Source organism: Acartia tonsa, chromosome 2 (genome assembly GCF_053477335.1).
Source record: "Acartia tonsa isolate MP-2025a chromosome 2, ASM5347733v1, whole genome shotgun sequence".
Taxonomy (NCBI): Eukaryota; Metazoa; Arthropoda; class Copepoda; order Calanoida; family Acartiidae; genus Acartia; species Acartia tonsa.
In genome coordinates this window covers 41,389,952-41,413,407 of record NC_137261.1, presented here as the reverse complement: position 1 = coordinate 41,413,407, position 23,456 = coordinate 41,389,952, and the positions used below count along the sequence as shown (strand labels likewise).

At 30.3% G+C, this 23,456-nt stretch overlaps 1 protein-coding gene across 1 annotated transcript; it reads left to right on the top strand.

Moving 5' to 3' along the window:
* The first annotated feature begins 5,108 nt into the window (after positions 1 to 5,108).
* LOC145312805 (uncharacterized) lies at positions 5,109 to 22,324 on the top strand. Its single transcript, XM_080152040.1, has 13 exons — positions 5,109 to 5,249; positions 6,260 to 6,342; positions 6,767 to 6,860; positions 8,039 to 8,116; positions 8,762 to 8,839; positions 10,256 to 10,312; positions 13,312 to 13,382; positions 14,989 to 15,046; positions 16,766 to 16,829; positions 18,905 to 18,980; positions 19,573 to 19,683; positions 20,874 to 21,433; positions 21,692 to 22,324. The coding sequence occupies exons 1-13, from the start codon at positions 5,163 to 5,165 to the stop codon at positions 22,264 to 22,266; spliced, it is 1,992 nt and encodes a 663-aa protein (XP_080008166.1). The 5' UTR covers positions 5,109 to 5,162; the 3' UTR covers positions 22,267 to 22,324.
* Positions 22,325 to 23,456: the final 1,132 nt, after the last annotated feature.

Below are 23,456 nucleotides of genomic sequence, written 5' to 3'. Positions count from 1 at the left end.
ACTGCTATTTAAGATATACAGCTGAAGTTTTTGGTCATGATTCCCTTTACCAATGAGCATCAAATATATAATTTACATGGTCTACCGGTTTGACGGTCATCCTACAAAAGACATGAACATTTTTATAAAGGTTTCGTGATTTTTTCTATAGTTTAACGCCTATTATCTATCTTTTTATTTTTTTTTCTATGACCAGACATAATAAGGTCGAGACAATGAACGCTTTAATAAATAGTCCTTCTGTAGATTTGAATTAGGATTTTAAAAGTTTGGACAAAAAAATCTAATTAAACTTATTTATGTGATAGTATCGAAATAATTGCTAAAACTGTAGAATGAAATTATAATTGACAAGAATAAATTTTGAGCATAAAATAAATGTTACACTCCTCAAGTTACAGGTCCCTGGAGACCTAATATATACACTTTTTATATGAATTATAATCCATGGCTTGGCAGCCGCACCATATCCATTTGTAAGCGGCAGCAGGATAATATATGTATATCCTAATAATTAATAATAATCTCAAATCATACTTTTCTTTCTTTTTTGATTGAAGGAGGGATTGAGAGTTTATTACTCTAGTCCCCAACGTTTTATTATAACGTTTTCTTATTTGTTAGCTTAACAACATTGAGGACTTTAGTGAATTTTAATTAGTTGATTCAATAAGTTGAGTGTCCAAACGTTTCAACCATTAATTTTGTGTATTATCATTGGGGATATACATTGTACATTAATTTATCGCTCGTTGTATTATCCCTTTAAATCCCTGAATGTTAAGGTACAATTAACATAAATTTTATTAAAACTGCTTAATTTCTGCTCCCTGAACCCTGATATTTATATTCCCTATATACCCTCTGAAGTATATTTACTAATTATAATGACTGTTCGAATCAATTAAAATTTCAGTTTCACACTCATCTACATTAATTAATTTTTACTAAAATTCAAAATAAAGAATTGAAGTAGAGCTTTTGCGTATACTGGCATCTTCGCCCCTAGAGGCTAAAAGGAATATTCGTAGAACTAGAAGGGAATGGGGTAGGTCAAAACTTCACCTTAATTTTAAGTTTTAAAAAAGAAAATAAGAAACGAGTTTTGTAGATAATTTCTTTTGTTAAAATATATGGATGGTTTATTAATAAAATAGCTTTACAAATTATGAATTATGAAAAAAAGATCAACATGTATAATCGTGTGGAATTTTGAGAAAATAATTACTATTCCTACTTCGTGCATTATAATAATATTTCCCTTTCTTTCATAATAGAACACAATAATTGTCTTTTCAACCCCCTCAAGGACAGTTATAGGTGTTCTTGTAAAAATAAAACTTTCAGTAAAAGTGTGATTGAGAAAATACACAAATAAGTAAAGACCATTAAAAAATAAGTGATAATAATACCGTTTGGCAGACTCTGAACCCAGGGATATAAAGAGATAAGACAATGGTAGATAAATTGATATACTCCCCACTGGTGATATACAAAATCAATTCTTCTGTAGATTACAACTAGTGGTTGGAACGTATGGATACTCAACTTAATGAACCAACCAATCAAAACTCAACAACGTCCACAAAGTTGTATACAAGCGAATAAGTAATATTATTATAAAACTTTAGGTACCAGTGTAATAAACAGCCCAATGTCCCCTTCTAAAAGCCTAAAGTGTTAAATCCTTTATTTTAAAAATCAATTGAATAAGACAGAAAATTATCCTAGTACTTTTAAAAAACGGATCATATTCCCCTAATCTTCTTATTTATATTACTACTTTCCACCATTAGTTATTTGGAATTTTTATCTTAATTCCAACAAATATTATACATACTAGCCTAGGTATAGAATGTTAAATCAATAGGCCTTTACATTACATATACGTTATCATGTGTATTGTATATAGACAGTTTTGAATAATACTTAGTGTCATTAGTTTATTACACACTACACAGTCTCTAAAAGCAACAGACATGGTGCTTATATTGAAAAGCAGCTGCAGTCTTAAAGGTTCACATTTAAGAGATCCTATCAATAATGTTAGCACTTTGTCAAAATACATCTCTATCTATTATTTATTTATTTCGAATATAATGTATTAACAAAAAATGGTTCTTGGTTGACTTAAAGATTTTAAAATTAAATTGTGTCTAAAGGGTAATGTTAATAAAATAGGGCTGGATGGGTTTCAATTCAAGTTATGGTGGAAAGACAATTTACTTTTATAATTTTGCCATTAAATAACTCTGTATTGGATTAATAAGTAAAGAGCTTCATAAAAATGAAGGATTTCTTTTCAAACACCCTCTAAATATTTTGGTGATATAATATTTAAATGCACTAAACGTCAGTAGTACATTCTCAGTTAAACAATATATATTCAAGATTTAAATTCACCATTGCGTGTTTTTAATATGTCTCTTAATCCTATAAATAGAAACATTTCATAAACCACGGATGAAATAAAAATAAAAATTTTAAAAATAGTCTAGAAAAATTACGTATATTAGTTTAGTTCAACCACTTTTTTGTTAATCCGCACACTAATGTGCAATTAAAGAAAAAACAAAATTGTTTGAATTTGAAGATCCCCCCCCCCCCCCAACAATAAATTCTAGGTCTTTTTTAAAGTTAAAAAAATACACACAGGGGTCATTTTTTAGAAGGGGGGATGTGATAGTACCCTCCCATAAAAAACCTTCCCAGAACCTGTAGAGAAGAACCATATCGGTTCAGTGGTTAGCGAGATTCTTTGTTACACACATTCAGAAACAAAACCTGTTAATTTTATATAAGGATTGTCTATTGGGTTGGAGTAAACAATGAAAAACCTTGTGTATAAGTTGTTAAAGATTACATATTTGTGAGAATTTCTTTATTAAAATCATTATTTCTTATCCATAATTCCTGCAAATTAATGACATTAAGTTAGTAGTACTTAAGATATCATAAAAGTCTAAAGTTTTTATATGTTTGTCTGTGTGTGAGTGTGTGTGTGTATGTGTGTGTGTGTGTATGTCAAGTGTTAAAGGAAGTTTTGTGTATAAAATATGTGAAAGCAGGTTAAAAAGAATTTGTGTGTATAAGAATATCAATTTTAGTATTTGCCGGGTTTCTGCTAAGAAAGCTTTCATATTACATAATGATATCAAACATTTTATTAAAGTTCAAAGTTACCAACATGTTATAGAAAAAATGCTTATCTTATGTTAAGTTTGGCAATTTTCTATGAATAACTTACGACACACCTTCGTGCTTGACACTTAAACACATAAGACTTCCTTGTTTATGTAGGAATTATAAAATTTAAGTACATCTTTTTAAAATCATTAATAAAATCCTTTTTTATTATTAAAAAATTTCTTGCTGTGTTACTATGAACTTATGATATAATTTAACACGGTTTGATTTTTTTGCTACTTAGCTTAAGAAAGAAAATAACATTCATTTAACAAAGTCTAAATTATTTTTCAATTATTAGACATTGCACATATAAAAACGTGAACAGAAATAAAAAAAATCATTTGACAATTAAGTAAGGAATTAAAATAAAAAATCGAAATTCAAAAATCATATTCAAAAAGATTCCAAACAATTAAAGATTATCCCCAAGTCCATGGTTTGTGCAGGAAGCTTTTCTAATCCTTTTATTTGACGGGATTAACTGATGGGATTATCTATACGGATATTGTATCACACAACTCTAAATAAATCAAAACTTTGTATTGAAATGGTGGCTAAGGGTTTCAGCAAGGGCGTAATGGGAAAAATATATAAAGGTGTTTATTTTTTTCTATTTTTTGCTTTTTAGGCCTGTAATGTAACATTTTTCCAGTATGGCTTCGAATCCTATTCATAAACGCTAAATTAGAACCGGTTCTTAGCCACACTAAAAAATCATATATAGCTCCATATGTATATTCTAATTTTATACGAATACTAGAATAAAAATCATAAAATTAATACCAGATTTGTTGGCCTTACACCTTTGACAATATTATTGTTTTTACAGAGAAATTTACATAAATTTCTTATTTATTGACTGATTTGGATGATTAAAAAACAAGATTTGCGCTCTGGCAAATGAACAAAATGTATTACTTAGTAATTTAGTGACAAGAACAATAAAAAATCCAGGGATAAAAAATCCAATTAAGATAATCAGTTAAAGATGTTAGTTGGATTTTGCTTCGCTACTTAGGGACATAATTGTCCTTTTTTATCGTGTCTTCTTATTGACCACTAGCGGATCCGCCCCAAGCCTCTAGGGACTTTGCCCCAAGCGGTGAGGAACTGCGTATGATTGACCAACCCATTTTTAGTATTGAAGACTTGAAAAAAAATATAAAAATAATTTGGAGGGGGGGGGGTATATTCCCTGAGTAATAGGGCCTAATCCTTTTAGTGGTTATTGAGATCTTAAGTTTCAGACAGACAGAAATCGTTCTACTTTGTATTATAGATTTCTGGTAGACCCACCAAAAGATCATTTAAATTAACTTCTACTTAATTCGCCTCTTTATACGCTCCTTACTTGAGACTTCTTTTGTAGTTAAACTTGATATCTTTATATTTGACAATGGTACCGCGAGCTTTAAATGCAACTTAAGACTATCAAAAAAAAGACAAGAACTGTTTAAACAAAGTTAAAATAATTTATGAAAAAATTAGTGCATAATTAATATTTTTTAAATGGACGCTTCCTGTAATGTTCATAAGGTTGTTCAAGTTTGTGCCAAATTGTTACTAAAATCATCCTCGTAAAAGGCTTTAGGCGGCTGAGAACAGTAACGCTTTTAGCGGCTAATGTTTCAGGTGGCTGAAATTGAAATTTGGTGGCTGAAGAAAGTTGTTCGGCTGATTTTTGATACTTTTCTTAACCGCGGGGCTAATGGTAGATTTTGCCGAGCTCTGATACTTACATATGCATCTTTTATATCATAAAATCAAATTAGAAATTATATGATAATTGTTTAATTAGGTTTTATTTTGTGGTAAACAGCCAATTTTTAAAATGAAATTTTAATCATTGATGACTTACAACAAAATATATAATTATGACTGTCCGTTATTATATGTATTTATTAATTTATTGCAGATAACATGCGTAATATATTATTAAAGATCTTTTAAAATGTAAACAGAATTATTTTAAAATGAAGAAAAAGGCACTTAGGTTAAAAGTTGATTTAGAAATTTCTCGAATATCTTGTCCCGGGGTATTCTTTCAATGCAAAGGACCGGTAAGTACATATTTTTTTGTTACCTTACTTATAGAGCTTCTACTCTATATCGTACTTTATTAAGTACTAGCGGCTACTCCCCTAGAAGACTCTAGGGGAACTTCAGGTAGGAGGGGGAAAAGTCGACCTCATACCATTCGAAATTTTTGTTCAAAAGTGTAAAAATTATTTTTAGGAGGGAGAGGGGTTAAGACACCCTCCCCAAAAATAGTTTAAAACCTTCCCGGGACCTATAAGAAGCTACACTGTAAAGGAGAACAATATATGTTCAGCGGTCAGCGAGATCCTTCGGGACAGACAAAAAACGCTTACTACTTTATATAATAGGATGTAGCACATTTTTGATGCTGCGCAAAATGGTACCAAAAAAATGACGTCATACTATAAAGTTGTCCAATGAGAGGCCAGTATACATTGTAATTGACCAATGGTAAAATATATACTCGCCTCTCATTGGTTATTTTATCATATGACGTCAATTTTTTTGTACCATTTTGCGCAGCATCACATTTTTATCCTGTTTTTATGTATCTATTTATAGATTAAAACAAGAACATTTATATCTCATAGTTTTCGAATTACGTGCATTAATTGTTGTCTGCTTAGAATTGGAATAACCTAAACACTTTACACAAATAATTGACAAATTATTTTTTTTTTAAATATAGACTTACTGGTTGTTACGTCTTTAGCATCTTTAGCTCTGTATTCAAAAGGAAGAGAGGGGCTATAAAAATATCTTAGACTATCCCAGGACTAAAAATGAAAATAAAATAACCTAAAACCATTACATGACTTATGTGAAGCCTACATAAAATAGAGAACCCAATCGGTTTAGTAGTTAATGTCTTAAGCTTTAGACAAAAAAAACTCTTACTACTTTATTTAAAGAATCTCACCAGAGACCTATTTTAATATTGCCTGATATTAACAGACTTAATTCTAGAGTAACTTCGCTCTAAATTAGTTATGACATATTCATTCTATTCAAGATTTTAATATTTTATCAGGTACATTTATCTATCTGTTTTCTGGGCTTCCATGTTCAAACTAAACCATTTCCACCTTCCTTCCCTCTGCTATTCAACGACAGGTTATTCCATTATTCACTAATCCATTAAATGTTTTCTTTTCAATCTGTGGTAAGATCAGCTGTTTACAAAAAACGCGAGGGGGCGTTTTTATTTTTTTTGGGGGGATTTGTGGCGATTTCTTTTGGAAGAGTGGTGGTACCCTCCTATAAAATACCTATAGACCTTCCCAGGACCTATGAGAAGCTACACAATAAAGGAGAACCATATCGGTTCAGCGGTTGGCGAGATCTACGGTACAGACAGACAAACAAAAAGACAGAGATTCTTATCTTTATTACAAGGATAAGTTTATTTTTTCTAACAGTTCCACCAATCTCCATACCTTTCAGTTTACATATCCATCTAAGAGCACGTTATTCTTTGTCATGAATAAAATTTGTTTAATAAGTAGAAAGATAAAATCTATATTCTTATTTGCTTTAGGTTTTGTTTTGAAAAAACCTTTCTATCATGCTCGAGCTTAGACCAACTTCAAGTTGCACTTCTTTCTGATGCTGTCTATATGGAATTATTACAGGTGCAATTAATTTTTTAACCTTAAAAAAGGTAACCCAGGAATAACTTTAGCCATCAAGCGAAATAAATCAAAAAAAATATTGGGAGCAGATTAAAAGGTCGTCAAGATTACTAAATGTTGCCCCCCCCCCCCCAATGACAGCTGAAAATAACATATAGGTTTTGTGATTTTCTCCCCTAATTAATTTCGTTGTTTGTATAAGCTGACCTCAAATATTCTTTTCAGTATATCCTATCAAACGTCTTTCTTAAGTCAAAAATACGTAAATTTAATTAAACACATGGATTTCATCAATTAAACAAGAATTGAAGAAAGAAAAATTCTATGGTTTTATTAAACATTTTCTTTTTCAAATCCTTTGGATAAATTGAAATAGTTTCATAGTTTTCCCCCATTTACAGTAAAAATTTTGTGGATGTTTCAAAACTACTAATTAAAAAAAAAAAAATTTACATTTATGGTTTTATACATATTTCTTTTATTCACAATAAAATATAAAAATCAGTAAGTGAATAGGAAATCAAAAATATTTTTTACAATTGTGACTATTCTATTCTTAGCTATGTCATTCTTTCTGTGAAATACACATATTTCCTTCAACAAAGGAAAACTTTCTTTTCAAATTTAAATAATAATTTAACAATATGATTAATGCAATTATATTCCTTAAACAAATTATGCTTTTACTAATAACTAGAGACCAAAGAAACCGCCCAAGTGAAGTCCTATATCAATATGATATAATCTTTTCAATATATAATTTGATTTATATTACAAAAGGTATAAGTTACATGTAGTGAACATGACGATAAAATTTTAAATAATGTATTGATTTGTTTTAAACGACTAAAAAGTCTATTTTAAAATTTCAAACTTTAAGAATGGAGTTTTTTTTGCATTTTTAAGTAACCGGCTGTCTGTCTGTCTGAATAAAAAAATACAAAAAATAACGTCATAAAATACAAATGACCTCTGAAAGGCCAATACACAGACTAAATTACCAATGGTAGGCCAGTATACATTTTAATTGACCGATGCTTCGAGCTTCGAGAAATCCCCTCTAAACATAACTCCCCCCAAAAAACTTCTTTCTTTTTCTTTTGAAACCTTTCCCATCTAAAGGAGTAGCCGCTAAAATTGAAAAGATTTCAATTCTTGTTAAATTATTAAAATTTCAGGATACCGGGGATGGAACGACCAAAGTTTTGGCCACATTTGAAACTTCTGTCTGTGAACTTCTATTTCCAAATCCTTCTGTAAGTATTTAAAAGCCACTCTGAGCTAAATAAAATTATTCAATAGGAAAGAAAAAAAAACTTGAACTGCAGGGTGGATTGTCGTTTAATATTGATTAAAGAATTAAACTGGCACTTTTAGTTAAATAGGATAAAAAAAAAAGGCTTGACCTGTCTAAATTGTAATTGATTTACTTGATGAATACTTTAATGAATGTTAAATAAAACGTAAAACAAGAAGGTTCACCCGATCCATCCGTCAGATTAAAATTAACAGATTTTATTACAATTAAATATTATAATGTAGAGTAAGATTTGAGTATGAAATGTTACTTCAAAGATTTATTTTGGTAAAAATCTTGCAAACTTATTTCTAACTTTGTTTCTAAAAGTTTTGTAAAGGATCACATTATCTTTAATGGAATATCAGTTTTCTGCTCTTTACAACTATTACAGAAATTTGTTAAATATACAGTATTTCAGGTTTAAAAGCGAAGCTTTTCTAGGCACATTTAGGATTTTTTGTTCTTCCTACAAATCGTCTGTACGCATATATTTATAATCTGTTGGTTTATAGACGATTTTGAATTCTGTAGGGTTGTTTTTATGGTGATTTATAGGGCAATATGGCATACAACTTAAAGGTATATGTTGATGAATTTTCAGTTGTTGGAATGTAGCGGGGTGGATGCTGATCTATTGATGGAGCCAACAGTACATTTTCCTGGTGTCATCTCACCAAAGGTAAATCTTTTTTCCAGTATGGCTTTGAAAAAATAACCGCTGGATTAGAGCCGGTTCTCAGCTATACAAAAAAAGTCATATATAGCATTGTATTACAGACATTTTTCTAAAATATTAATATAATAAATCATAAAATTAATACCTGAGGTGCTGACGGCCCAGGCTAACAAAACTGGTTTTAATCATTTTCATTTTTATGTCCGTGGAAAGCTGTATATAATACTATGCTATTAATAACTATGGTCCGTCCTTCAGTGAAGCATTAGAAAGATTATATTGTGCATGTGTCCATCCACTCGAGATTTCATAAAAAATCTACTTCATTAAAAAACCAAATGTGGTTTCACTCTAATCATATTTATCGACCAACTAAACGCTCCCACTCCATTTTTCATTTGTTGGAGAATAAAATTTTTTCTAGCCCCTATGACGAGCCCTTTTACTGCTAAGCTTTATCTCTACGGGGTACTATCCTTGTAGGACTTTTCTAACTCCTAAATTAAGCAACAAAATACGTTTTATATTAATAAGTACTTATGTCATAACGGTTCAATCGTAATTTTTTGGTTGTATTTAAAATTTCTTTTTGCTTAAAAGTCTTATCCAAAATTCAAAATCATTTAGTTTAATTTATAGTCCCAAATATAAAAATATTAAAAGAGGTTAAATTTTTAATGCATAAAACTGTTAAATTTGGAAAAAGCTGAAAAGCAATAAAATGCACGAAGGTGGGTTATGGAAAATCTGGTGGTTATAAAATATCCCATTATTTCAATATTTATAAAAGCGACCAACCTTCTTGTGGTTTTCTATCTTTCCAATATTTGGCAAGATTACTTCGAAGCTCTTTATAGCGCCTATAAAAAAAATGACGTCATAAAATACAAATGACCAATGATTACCAATTACAGACTAAATTACCAATGGCAGTTCTCTTAAAAATTAGCGAATTCTGGGAAAATATCTTTAAACACAACTATATAGAGCTGAAGGAGCGGTATTTGTTAATGCCTTATATAGGTGATATTAAGATATATGGACAAAATGCAACGAGAAAATTTAATCGAATTTCCTTTTTTATACAGTTTTTAAAATTATTTTTCTTCTTCTGGGATGATTTTTACAAAAAAAATATAATAATAAATAGTTTTAATTTATCATTTATAGTATAATACGAAAACTTAAGATAAATTAAAAGTTTTATTTAAAAACCGAATTTGTGTCATTTTCTTACATAGAAAAATGCAAAAATAAATAAAAATTATTGCGGATTTTCTAATCCAATTGAAATTTTCACTCCAAAAAGGTTTAGCGATTCTTTTCTTTTGGAAACAAAATTAATGATAATAATTGTACATTAAAGTAGGTAATTTTTTATTTGTTTTGGTATTCTAGTAATATTGTTCTATGATTTAGATAGAAGCTTCAACACAAATAGGAATTGAAGAAACAAGAACCCCACATTCTGATAAGGTATGCGCGCAGCCATTCCTTTGAAAACAACATAAAAGTATAAAAATTTAGTGTGTATAGAAATATATTCTTTAAAGACAAGATACTTTGACATTTAGGATGGCAACATTTATTCAAGCGAAGCTTTAAAAAATGAACAAATCTAGACTTTAGAGTGACGTTGCTTTTAACATAGAAGAAACGGAATATTATGTAGAAGAGGTGAGATACGTGATTACAGGGAGGCTTAGCTTTCAATATTGTGCTTAATCATCCTAGAAGTCGCACTATAAAAAAGTATGCTTTTGCTTATAAGCATTCATAGCAATTCATTTGTAGCTATTTACAGAATGACTTATATAATTAGAGATAAACAATTTCTGGTTTGTCCAAAAGGTAAATTTTATAGATTATCTTTTTAAACTTTCGACCTTATCTTCTAGTTAGGTATTAAGATTTCTTGTTTTGTCAACTCTTTTTTTGCAATTGCAACTAATAAATCCTCTGACTTGGTTTGTGTCCTTTATGTAAAATTTATAGTACTATATATATTAAGATATATAAGTTTTAAGAATTTTAATGTTAGAGGGAGATTTGAAATCTGCATCAAATTTTAAGGATTTTTTTTTATAAAATTCGTTTTTTTGTATAATTCTTTATCTAAAAGCGGAAATACAATTTAAGTTAATTAATTTTGACATCTGTGATTGGTGGATTGAAAATTATCTGCGCTCTGATTGGAGAAGCTTAAGTGTCGCACATTATTCAACCAATTAGACCGCAGGTAGTTTCCAATCCACCTATCCTATTGGTCAAAATTTATGAACTTAAATTGTATTTCCGCTTTTAGATAAAGAATTATACAATAAACGAATTTATAAAAAAATCCTTAAAATTTGATGCAGATTTCAAATCTCCCTCAACATTAAAATTCCTTCCAACTTATATATCCTAATATACATGTATATTATTTATATGTGCCTATCTATCATTTAATATTGTTTGGCCCTGGTTAGGAAAAGATTTTCGCAAATACTTAAATGTAATGTATACCTAGTAATAGTATATACCTACTCTAAATATCCTTAAAAGTAGGGAAAGGGCTCTATATTCTAGATGCAGACCATTACAATCAATAGTCTCGTATCCGACAAATAAGGCCAAGATAAATTATTAAAAGGTTACTATAGGTAAAAAGTTAAAAATTATTTAATGAAAATACTTTTCTAATTCGTCAAATGTGTCAAATCTGTAAAAGCCATTGTTGCTTTCCCAAAAAGTGCTTGTCGAGTACTTACACCCTTTATTACAAAAATAAAATAGAATGATAATAATAAATTTGAAATAAGGATGGGGAGTGGAGAGGGGGGATATGTGCTCAAAAAGGCACTTTGATGGAAGTTTGTTTATTTGTTTTAGGTAACATGTTGCCATGAATTTATGTACATATTTTTAGGACTATGGGGTTTGGGTGGTGTAGACCAACAACAACAACCTATTTTTAAGTAGATTTTTTAAGAAAAGGGGTTATATTGGCTATTTTGCATGGGAGAGTCAATTTACTAACTCTTTCCATTGTTAAAACCTCTTGTTAGCTTTAAGGCGATTCACCAAATCGATCCATTGGTACTGGTAGACAAACAACCACACTCCAGCATGATTCAAAATAGTTTCTTTGGGTGCAATATCCACGTCCCAGGACTGTGTACATTTTGCTAAATGTAAGTGCAAATCCTGTATAATGTATAAATATGAACATTCTGTAAATATTTGTCCAGAAAATAAGATCGAATCAAGGCACTTACTTCATATGCCTATTATTTAGAAAATAAACCAAATCATCATAATCTGGAACTATTACCTAGCAGTTAAATACAATGTAGAAGGGTGCATCTTTTGTAAAGGGGGGGGGGTTAAAGAAGAGTACCATCCACCTAAAACATGGAATGCCCCATGTTTTGTGATATAATGCAATGGCGTGATTTTTGTGATACCTTTGTGAAATCTCCCTCCTGATATGGTTAATTTCCTCATATGTTCCCTACTCAAATTTTTAGCATCACCTAGAATATAACTGTTACTGTTAACAAGTGTTCACGCCGGATATTGTGAAGAAGTATTGGTTTTCTTAATATTACATAAAATAGATGATCCTAAGTCAGTTTTACTGATTCATCTATATTTATACGCTAAAATTCTATGTATCTATCGATTTTAGTTTCTTGGTATAATTCGCATTTCAAATAAATATGTTAAGGGTTATTTAGGGTAAGTTTATATATTTTGGTTACTACTATTTTGGAACAAACTAACAAAACTTCGATGAAATTACCGAAAGTTTTTAAGCCAACAAGTAGAAGGTAGACTGATATATGGACGGATCGATAAGAAATTTTATTGTTTCAAAGATAGAATTTAGTAAAAGGTATTTGTTAAAGTGCTAAATGCACTGGGATAGACATGTTTTGTCTACATTTCATTTTTAACATTTCCAAGAATAAGGAAAACTTTTATTCGATTTGATATCAACAAGGATGGCAACATCCATAAAAGCGAAGATCTGAAACGGTTGGTCAAAAGAACATTAACTCTAGTAGAGTGTCAGAACTTAATAAGTAAAATATAACTGTATAAGTTTTAACAAATCTGTATGTAAATTTATTGCAAAACTGTTAAATACAGGATACTGTTTAAGGGACATTCTTACATTTTTAGGACTTGATCATACATTTGCTTCGCATATAATATTGTAATATGTTGTCCTAGGAATCAGTATTCCAAAAATCAGATATATAATTATTTGAATAATAATTCCTAGGACAGCAAGGTCCAATATTATAAGCGAAGCATCTCTACAATAAAATCCTAAAATTTAAAAACTTTATGCAGTATCCTGCAAAAAATTTATAACAATTTTGTTTAGACTTACAAACTTAAGTCGTTGTCATCCTTGTTAAACCTAGAACTTCAAAATTTTGTGTAAAATATGTCCTTGATTATCTTGATGATTATTTGTTTAGGTGCGTGATGGAGGCCATATTGTTGAAGGACAACCACCTCCTATACATCTACACCCACACCTGGGAGAAAAGTACGTTAGATTTGTAAAATTTTATAATATTCCACATATGACCAAACTTAATAAAAATACTAAGATATAATCAGAACTAGAGACGTACAGAAGGGGGTGATTCCATCCCTACACCCTCCTTTACAGGGGTATACACTCACCCATTGCAGTCAAGGGGGTATATAAATTCCTTTTGACTTTCAGTTAGTTTTCCCCCACAAATGTATATGTCTGTCTGAATAAATCACTAAATGTAAGTATATCATATAATGTGTATCTATTTTTGTGTCCTCTGCACGCCGCTGATTAGATCCAAAGTCTTAATTATAATCATAGGTTAATAAGAAGAAAAAAAATAATTTTAATGTAAACTTTCTCAGAAATAAAATTCTAAATGTATTCATATTGTAAATATTAAAGTTCTAAAGCTGTATTAAAGTTATCCAAAAGGCACCCCCTCCCTTCCTTTCTATCCTAAATAGAAGGGTAGGTAGACAAACAAATATAAAGTGTGGTAGACGCATTTCTATACAAGAAAAGTGGTTTAATCAAATAAAGATGTAATATATGGATGCAAACTTTACAGACGTCTCGCTGTCCTACAATATCTCCAGGACAGCGACAAATTTTCAAATTACTTTAGTCAAGAAATGTTTAAAAATTTGTCTTCATGTCAATCTTTTGTGTTTATGAAATATTGTCACAATTTCCTTTTCTAAGATGAAAGATATAAGATTCTGTTGTTTTTTTTGTAAAACTTAGTTTCATTTTAATAAAATATCTACGTCATGACAACATCCATAAAAGTGAAGCTCTGAAACAGTAGGACAAACGAACATTAACACTTGGTGTAGAGTGTCAGAACTGAATAATCAGAATATAAATGTATAAAAGTCGAAACAAAATTTTAATTATATTTGTTGAAAAACTGCCTATATACAGAATAATGTTTGAGGATACTTACATTTTTAGGACTTTATTAAAGAGATGCTTCGCTTATAACATTGCTCTAACATTTGTTGTCCTAGAATCAGTATTCTAAAAATCAGTTTAATTGTTGTGAAATCGAGCTAAATACTACAGGAATCGCCATGCAAAGTTTGAAATCGACAGGACAATTCTAACATGCCTAAATTAATTTTAAAAAGCTTTCCGATTTACTGTCCCTGCTTTGAGCCATTTCTATTCAACTCAAAAAAAAATTCTTCTCTTTATATGTTGCTTCCTTGTGCTATTTCCTCAAAACTTAAATTTGAAATATTTTAATGTTATTTGTTACATGTTATAGCGTTTTCTTCAAAACTTTGCTTCCATAACTTTTTTCTATCTTTGTCGTAACATTTTTTTTAATTTAAAAGATTTAGATATTTTAAACAAGTATTAAAGTTCTAAAATTTTCAAAATATTTTTTTTATGTTTGAATTGTCCTAGAGATCTCAAACATTGCAAAATGATTTCTATAACAGTTTGGTACGATTGAGAAAGTGTATCAACTACAACTTTTTGATTTCTGGTACTTTACAAGTTTTAATGTTCGTTTGTCCTTCCATCTGATTTTAGATCTTATATTTTATATCGATGTTGTCATCCTTATTTAACTGATTATCTACTTTTATACCTATTCAAGAAATGAAGAGTTTATGCAAGAAAAGCTGAGATCAAGAAACAATTTTGTTTGGAGAAAGGTAAATATCTCTCCAGTATGCCTTCGAAATCGATTAGTATCCGCAGGATTAGAACCGGTTTTAATTTTATAATGGTACATTTGCATATCTGCAGAAAGCTGTTTATAATACAATACGATAAATAACTATTTTATATTTAAAATTTCTACAAGATAAATCATCTAATTACGAGCTATTTCTTTAATCATAAAAATCTGTTAATAAACAAGAAAAGTCTAAACAAATACCTAACTACAAAAAAATGCTATTAAAAGTAAAAACTAAACCAACAAAAAAAAATTATTACAAAGATAAAATAGAGTAGCTGCCCTATTGGTCTAGACGAAATTTATTTTTAGATGGTTTAATCAACGAGTTCAAGGAAATGCAGTTTATTTTAATTATTTACATGTGAATGGGTGGTAGGTAACTTGTGAACCAATTTCCTTCATACTGCATTTAGACCACTATCAAAAAAGTATTTTAGATACCTTCTTTAGGGTAGGTAAGGTAAGGGTTAGAAAAGTCCCACATTGACAATATGCGTGGGAATAATTTCCAAGAAGCATAAAAACATAGATTAAAATTGAGAATAGTCCCTTTCGTGGCAACGCCCCTTAAGGGGCGATTCGTCGTATTTTTAAAATGGATTTGATTATTATTTTTAAGTTAGGTTATATTGGGTTAGGTGATTGCCCCACAGGGTTATTCAATTGGCCCCGCAGGGGCTAGAAATATGAGAAAAGCTACTGTAAAAAAAACGAAGAATCGCCATTTAAGGAGCGTTGCCACGAAAGGGACTATACCAAAAAAATATTTATTTATAGCAAACTATTTTTACTAATGCAATAAAGATCATTGCAATGTGCAGAATATTGTGCATATCTCTTTAATCGATACAAAAAAAATATTGCTATTACTGAAGGGTTGTCATAATAAAAAGCGTCATCATCACAAGAAATATTTGACAAAGTTAAATCGAAAAAGTATTTCTTCAGTTGCTCCCTCCCTGTGAATAAAAAAACATACATAAGACATAATATATATATATATGTTTAAATTCATTTCAATTGTATTTGGCAAAGTTGGAAAGTCAAATTAATGTTGAGTAAAGTTTCTAGTAATCAAATGTGTGTGTGCACTGTGCATTATTAGTTTCAATTTCTCAGACAATTCAAAGGAGGGCTCGGCAGCTGCGCGGCTGATTTACAGCTGTTTATTCCTGAGGCTGAGTGTAGCTGCTAAACCAAAATTTAGAGGGTTGGCTGAGTGTGGATAAGGAATGGATATCAATGGCTTTAAAAAGCTGATTCCTACTCCAAGCAGTTCAGCTTCCTCACGGCCATTCGGTTTGTTGGGCTTGGAAATTCATCAAAGCTATACATTTTTAAAATCCTAACAGCTGTGAATGAGACTTATTGGAAATGGTATATAAGCGTCGTTGCTAGGTCTGTTTAATCTGCGACTACTGAGCCCTGATTAAAGCACCAGGAAATTTATATTAATTATTTTGCTTGGAACATATAAAGTTGATAATTGAAATCTTTTAGAATTCTATAAATTTATCATTCCAGCAATCAGTGACTTTCTCGACTTTGATAAGAGATAGATAGATACATTTCCAAAATAAGGGTAACTACTTCAGGGCCTTTAAAGTCCAATTTGACAGTCAATTGGCAATATTTTCATTCATTCTTCTTTAATACAATAATTATTAAAATTTAATAAAATTTTGTTTAGCCTGATGAAGACTTGATTATAAGAAGACCAAAACTACATACCATTTGGAAAAGTAAAAGTGCAGGTAAAATTTTGTTTTGTAAAAAGATGAAAATCAATTAAAGGAAATCTTCACTGAAGAAAGATTAAAACTACCAAGACAAGGACGGTCAAACTGAAATACATCCCCAATGATGATTTATCCCTTCTATAGAATCCAAATTATTGGATTATAGTTGTACACACTAGTTTGGAAGCCATCAATTAAAATTTAATAAAGGTCCCAAATGTTTTAGAGCGAGTGAATAAGATAATGTAGTTATAAAATTTGAAAAACGTCCCCTTCCTCCCCGACAAATGGCAGAGAGTTAGTTTTACAATATTGTTAATAGATTTACAACAACCCCACGCGCACTCTCCCGCTAAAAAAATATGCATGAATAATCATAATTACTTAATAATACTGAATAATCAATAATACAATTGTCATAAAAGTCAGTTTTGAGATTGAGAATAGTAGAATATTAACTCTTTTAAGATTCTAAAGAAGGTGTATCAACTTTTTTTTTTATAGCTAGCCGGTTCTTTTAGTAAGTAGTAGATGTAAAATTTTTCATAGAATTCAGATATGCAATTGGTTTTTTTGTAGACCTCTTATTTTTTAAGTAATTTAAGTTTTTTAAAAAAAGATTAAGTCGATTTTAAGGTACTAAAACGCAACAAAAAAAAGGAAGAAAATGTCCATTATGTACAAAAATAGTAAGATCTTTAATTTGACACCTTACTTTTTGAATTTTGTCAGATAATTATTAAAAAAAATTTATTTTTTTAAACCCACAAGAATAAAAACTTTGAACTTAATTTTATCATTTCACAGGTAAAAAAATATGGGTTCATATATACCTTTAGAATCAGAAAAATATTACGAATCCATTGTAAGCAAAATTGAAAAAAAGTAAAAAAATAAAAAATAAACAAATGGCCAATTATATTTTTTGTTCAGGCAACACTTTTGTCGGTGCTTGCTTACATGTGAAGACCGGAGCACCGAAACCCCCCCCCCCCCCCCCCGCTTAGTTTTGACAAAAATCAAAAATAAGGGGGGGGTAGTTTTTTAATGTCTGGAAAACGGCAAGGAGGAAAAAAGCAAGGCAAGGCAAAGACAAAACCCCCCCTTAATTTTGAAGAAAATCAAAAATAAAAGGGGGGGTAGTTTTTTCACTGTACAACACGCCAGAAAGTTGAGTGAGGTAAATCAATAAATAAGGAAATTATGCTTCAAAACATGAATATCCCTGTAATAAGGTTTCCCCTCTGGCATACTGGATTTACTTGATTTACCTCACTCAACTTTCTGGCGTGTTGTACAGTGAAAAAACTACCCCCCCCTTATTTTTGATTTTCTTCAAAATTAAGGGGGGGGTTAAGTCTTTGCCTTGCCTTGCTTTTTTCCTCCTTGCCGTTTTCCAGACATTAAAAAACTACCCCCCCCTTATTTTTGATTTTTGTCAAAACTAAGCGGGGGGGGGGGGTTTTCGGTGCTCCAGTCTACCACATGTAAGCAAGTACCCTTTTGTCTTCCCTTTTTTACCCCCTCTTTACCCCCTTCCCATTTTTATACTCAATTCAAGAATTAAGACGTTGCCTGTATAATATAATATGATATTTTCATATAATTCCTTTTATTGTAGTTTATATACTATATTGTAAACTTTTTTTTCAATTTTGCTTACAATGGATTCATAATATTTTTCTGATTCTAAAGGTATATATGAACCCATATTTTTTTACCTGTGAAATGATAAAATTAAGTTCAAAGTTTTTATTCTCGTGGGTTTAAAAAAATCGATTTTTTCAATAATTACCTGACAGAATTGAAAAAGTAAGGTGTCAAAATAAAGATCTTACTATTTTTGTTCATAATGGCCATTTTCTTTCTTTTTTTTGTTGCATTTTAGTACCTCAAAATCAACTTAATTTTTTTTTTTTTAAACTTATATTACTTAAAAAATAAGAGGTCTACAAAAAAACCGATTGCATATCTGAATTCTATGAAAAATTTTACATCTACTACTTACTAAAAGAACCGGCTAGCTATAAAAAAAAAGTTGATACACCTTCTTTTAAAATGCAATGTATAAATGTCGTCTTTGTTACAAGATGATGTTAGTAACTTGCGGCCCTCAACAAGACAGAAACCTTTATTACCAAGAATGAACTATAGCTGCTTAAAAAGGTAAACATATAATACATTAACCTATAGTTCAGGTCAATAATATTAACCTAAGAAGTTTTAAGAAGGTTTGGTTTATTTTCGTATCTAATAACAAATTTTTACTAATGAGTCGTAGGAAATGTAATTTTTTGCTTACTATCCTATTATATAAAGTAGTAATGGTTTTGTGTCTATAGATTAAGATCTCAATAACTAGTTACTACTCAACTGATAGGGTTCTCTATTTTAAGTAAGCTTTACATAGGTCTTGTGATAGTTCTAGGCTATTTCATTTTCAAATTCATGTCTTTGTTATCAGCTTTTTTTCTAGCCCCTTTGAATACAGAGCCCCTAGATGCTAGGGGCACAAACGCTAGTTTTAGATATACTATTAATTTGTTTTGTAAAGATACTTGGTTCGTCAGACATTTATCAACTGAAATATAAAAGTTACGTGATTTTCTACTTTTTGTAATATCATTCTCTTTTTTTCTTTTCCTATAATTTTTTTATAAACACTTGACATAACCTCCATAACTAACTTTGTCCTAACCTTTTTTGTGCTTTTGAATACTTATGGGCGTCTATATATAATTTTAATTATCCATTTAAGGTCCAAATCCTGTGGGTTTAACCTGAATCAAATGGAAGATTTCTCCAGAAGCTCAGAATCTCTTCAGTTTGCATCTGAAGGACAAAGATTTCCACCTGGCAGAATTAAAAGGTATTAACAGAGAATTGACAATGAATTATTAATCAAACCTTTTATAAATTTGTGGGCTATTAATACTGAAGTTGAGATTGTTGATTAATTCTTCTAAAATTTTTGCCTCCTTCAATAACATCAAAGTATACTTATCAATTTAAAGACTAACAATTTACCAAAGAAGGTGTATCAACTTTTTTTTTTTATAGCTATCCGGTTCTTTTAGTAAGTAGTAGATGTAAAATTTTTCATAGAATTCAGATATGCAATCGGTTTTTTTGTAGACCTCTTATTTTTTAAGTAATTTAAGTTTTTTTAAAAAATAATTAAGTCGGTTTTAAGGTACTAAAACGCAACAAAATAAAAGAAGAAAATGGCCAGTAAGAACAAAAATAGTAAGATCTTTAATTTGACACCTTACTTTTAAAATTCTGTTGAGTAATTATTGAAAAAATCTATTTTTTTAACCTCGGTTTAATAAAAACTTTAGACCTAAATATTTTCTCAAACAGACATAAAAAACATGGGTTCATATATACCTTTAGAATCAGAAAAATATTACGAATCCATTGTAAGCAAAATTGAAAAAAAGTAAAAAAATAAAAAAATAAACATATGGCCAATTATATTTTTTGTTCAGGCAACACTATCGTCTTCCCTTTTTTACCCCCTCTTTACCCCCTTCCCATTTTTATACTCAATTCAAGAATTAAGACGTTGCCTGTACAATATAATATGATATTTTCATATAATTCCTTTTATTGTAGTTTATATACTATATTGTAAACTTTTTTTTTCAATTTTGCTTACAATGGATTCGTAATATTTTTCTGATTCTAAAGGTATATATGAACCCATATTTTTTTACTTGTGAAATGATAAAATTAAGTTTAAAGTTTTTATTCTCGTGGGTTTAAAAAAATCGATTTTTTCAATAATTACCTGGCCATTTTCTTTCTTTTTTTGTTGCATTTTAGTACCTTAAAATCGACTTAATTTTTTTTTTTTTAAACTTAAATTACTTAAAAAATAAGAGGTCTACAAAAAAACCGATTGCATATCTGAATTCTATGAAAAATTTTACATCTACTACTTACTAAAAGAACCGGCTAGCTATAAAAAAAAAGTTGATACACCTTCTTTCCAATCATACTTTTAGCCATTTCTTTTGACAAAATGTAGCTAAAGTTAATTCATCATTTTTTTAGGACTTCTTCACATTCCAATTATATTCATGAGCCAGAGTTTATTTCCCCTCCTTCCTATAACCCCCAATACTCCCCTTCATCACGAAGAGCTTGTACTCCCCCTCCCCTACAACACCATCGTAGGCCTAGAACACCATCTCCTCCTGTAGCCCCTCCAGGAATGTATTATTATCCCCCACCCCCTCAGCCTGGCCCTGCCCATCCTCCACATATGTTAAATCCTCCTAGTCTTCCCCAATATCCACCACCGTTTCACATAGAACATCCTCCCCCATGGCATGTAGAAGAATATTCACCCCCTCAACAGTATCCACCTCCACCTGCTCCAGGCTGCCACCCACCTTCACCTGGTCAACCCTACCACCTACCTCCACCTGGTCATCCCTACCACCCAACTCCGCCTGCCCCAACCTGTCACCCCCCTCATGAAGATTGGAGAAGGAAGCAACCTTTACATTATCCTTCTCTTCCTCCGACTCCGCCCCCTGTTGATTATCCACCTCATCCCCCGCCTCCTGTAATCTCTCATCGACGACCTGAGAAGTCTCAATGTTGTTCAGGTAAACCAGATTTAAAGAGCTCATGATAGATTTGTCTATTTTTTTTATAAACTTCTACAAAGTCACTTAGGTTAGAGATTAACAAAAAGGTATATTTTGTAGAACAGATCAATTTGATTAGCGCAAATCAATGCTAGGAAGGAGGCTGCTAGGTATGATATACAGTACTAGAAATCAGGATAAAAACAAATTTTATTTAAATTAGCTTTTGGGTTAGATTAGTACTATACTATCATTAATTTTTTATTTTAATTTCAGGTAACACATGTGACAGTAATCTTCCAAAGCCAGACACGCCCACAATGACGTCGTCATCAGTCTATGCAAACTCATCTTCTGACTGCCGCCAGCAATGCAAACAATCCTCAAGCTGCCACTGTGATTCTACTAACAGTAGGCGTAAAAAACAAGGACGCTATAAACCAGAAAGATATTCCGGAAAGCCTAAAAACCTATCTCATGACTGTTGTTGTGTCAATCAGAAGAAGTTTGAACCAAAAAAGTGGTCAACATCAGCACTGCCCTGCTGTGATTTTGCTACTAATTCACCGTCTTGTAAAATTGGATCATGTGATATGCAGCCGCCATCTTGTAAAATTGGGACATGTAATATGCTGACGCCATCTTGTAAAATTGGGTCATGTGATCTTCAGGCGCCATCTTGTTTACCAAAACCATTTGACTTACCTTGCATAGATAAAATAGAGAAAAGGGTTGCCAACAACACTTGTTGTGATTCCAGAGTTACCGGAAATGGTTGTAAACTTTCTGCTTCTTTTTCCTGTTTAGTAGATCCTTGTAATTTTGAAACTCATAGTTGTTATAATCACTAATATTGTTGATTTTATTATGCAATGATTGTGTTGATATTAGCTCATTTCATATTTAGTTTAATTTACTTACTTTTTTATTAAACCAATGATAAGGGATGATTCATCTGAAGGAAAACCTAATTTACGCTTTTTTTTAAATCTAAATAATTAACACAAAATTAATTGATTGTCAGCAAGCATATTATTTATCTATAATAAAAACAAAATTTCTTGTAATGTTTGGGTAAATAGTTTTTCTTTAGATCAACATTCTCTTTTACCTTTCATTAATTATTTTAAAATTTTAAATAAATGTGTTACTATTAAGTTGTTCTTTCTTTCTATTTGGGTAAAAAAAAATTTTAGACACATTCATAATAGTAAAACTCTAACATCAAACGGTAGGACAAACAAACACTATTGCTTGAGTGACAGAATTTAATAATTAAACAGTAAGGTCTAAGCTCTAAACATACTTTTATAGATAAATTTATAGCAAAATTCCTTTAATTCGAATTGTTGGGGGAAAAAAAGATGAAAATCAACTTGTTTTAAATGGACTTACAGACTCTTTGATAACGATTATAGAGTTGCTACGGTTCATAAATCTTACCAAACTGTTAGAGGAACCATCATGCCAAGTTTCAAATCAATAGGATAATATGCATGATAAGAGCTATGTTATGGGCGAACGGACGAACCGACCCTCTCATTGTAGAAAAGCTTTGCTTTAAAAATGAGTAGCTATTCTCAATCTAGCATAAAATCATCTGAAGGCACAAGAATGAAAAATAAAATGATGTTTTAAATTTTATTTATATGGTGTAAATATGCAATTTTCAGGTTTTTGTTAACTGGTTATTACTGCCTAACTGATTAATTGGACAATTTTGTTTTGCCCAGTTAATATTTCATTTAATATTATTTTATTTTTAAGTTAACAGATTAAAAATTTAATGTATTTTAATAGAAGACGACATATAAGTAAAAGAAGCATCTTTTTAGGACAAAATATATAGGATAAATCATATCCTACAAATAAAGCGCTACAAAAAGTACACCGAAATGCGCACATATCTTAAAAGAGATTGGTTTTAGTATAGCGCCTTAAGCAATAAACTTCGTTTTTTTTCAGATATTTTTTTGTTTTTTTAATAAATCACAAATGAAAAGAAATATTTGCAATAAATTAGCATTTTAAATTTTACAAT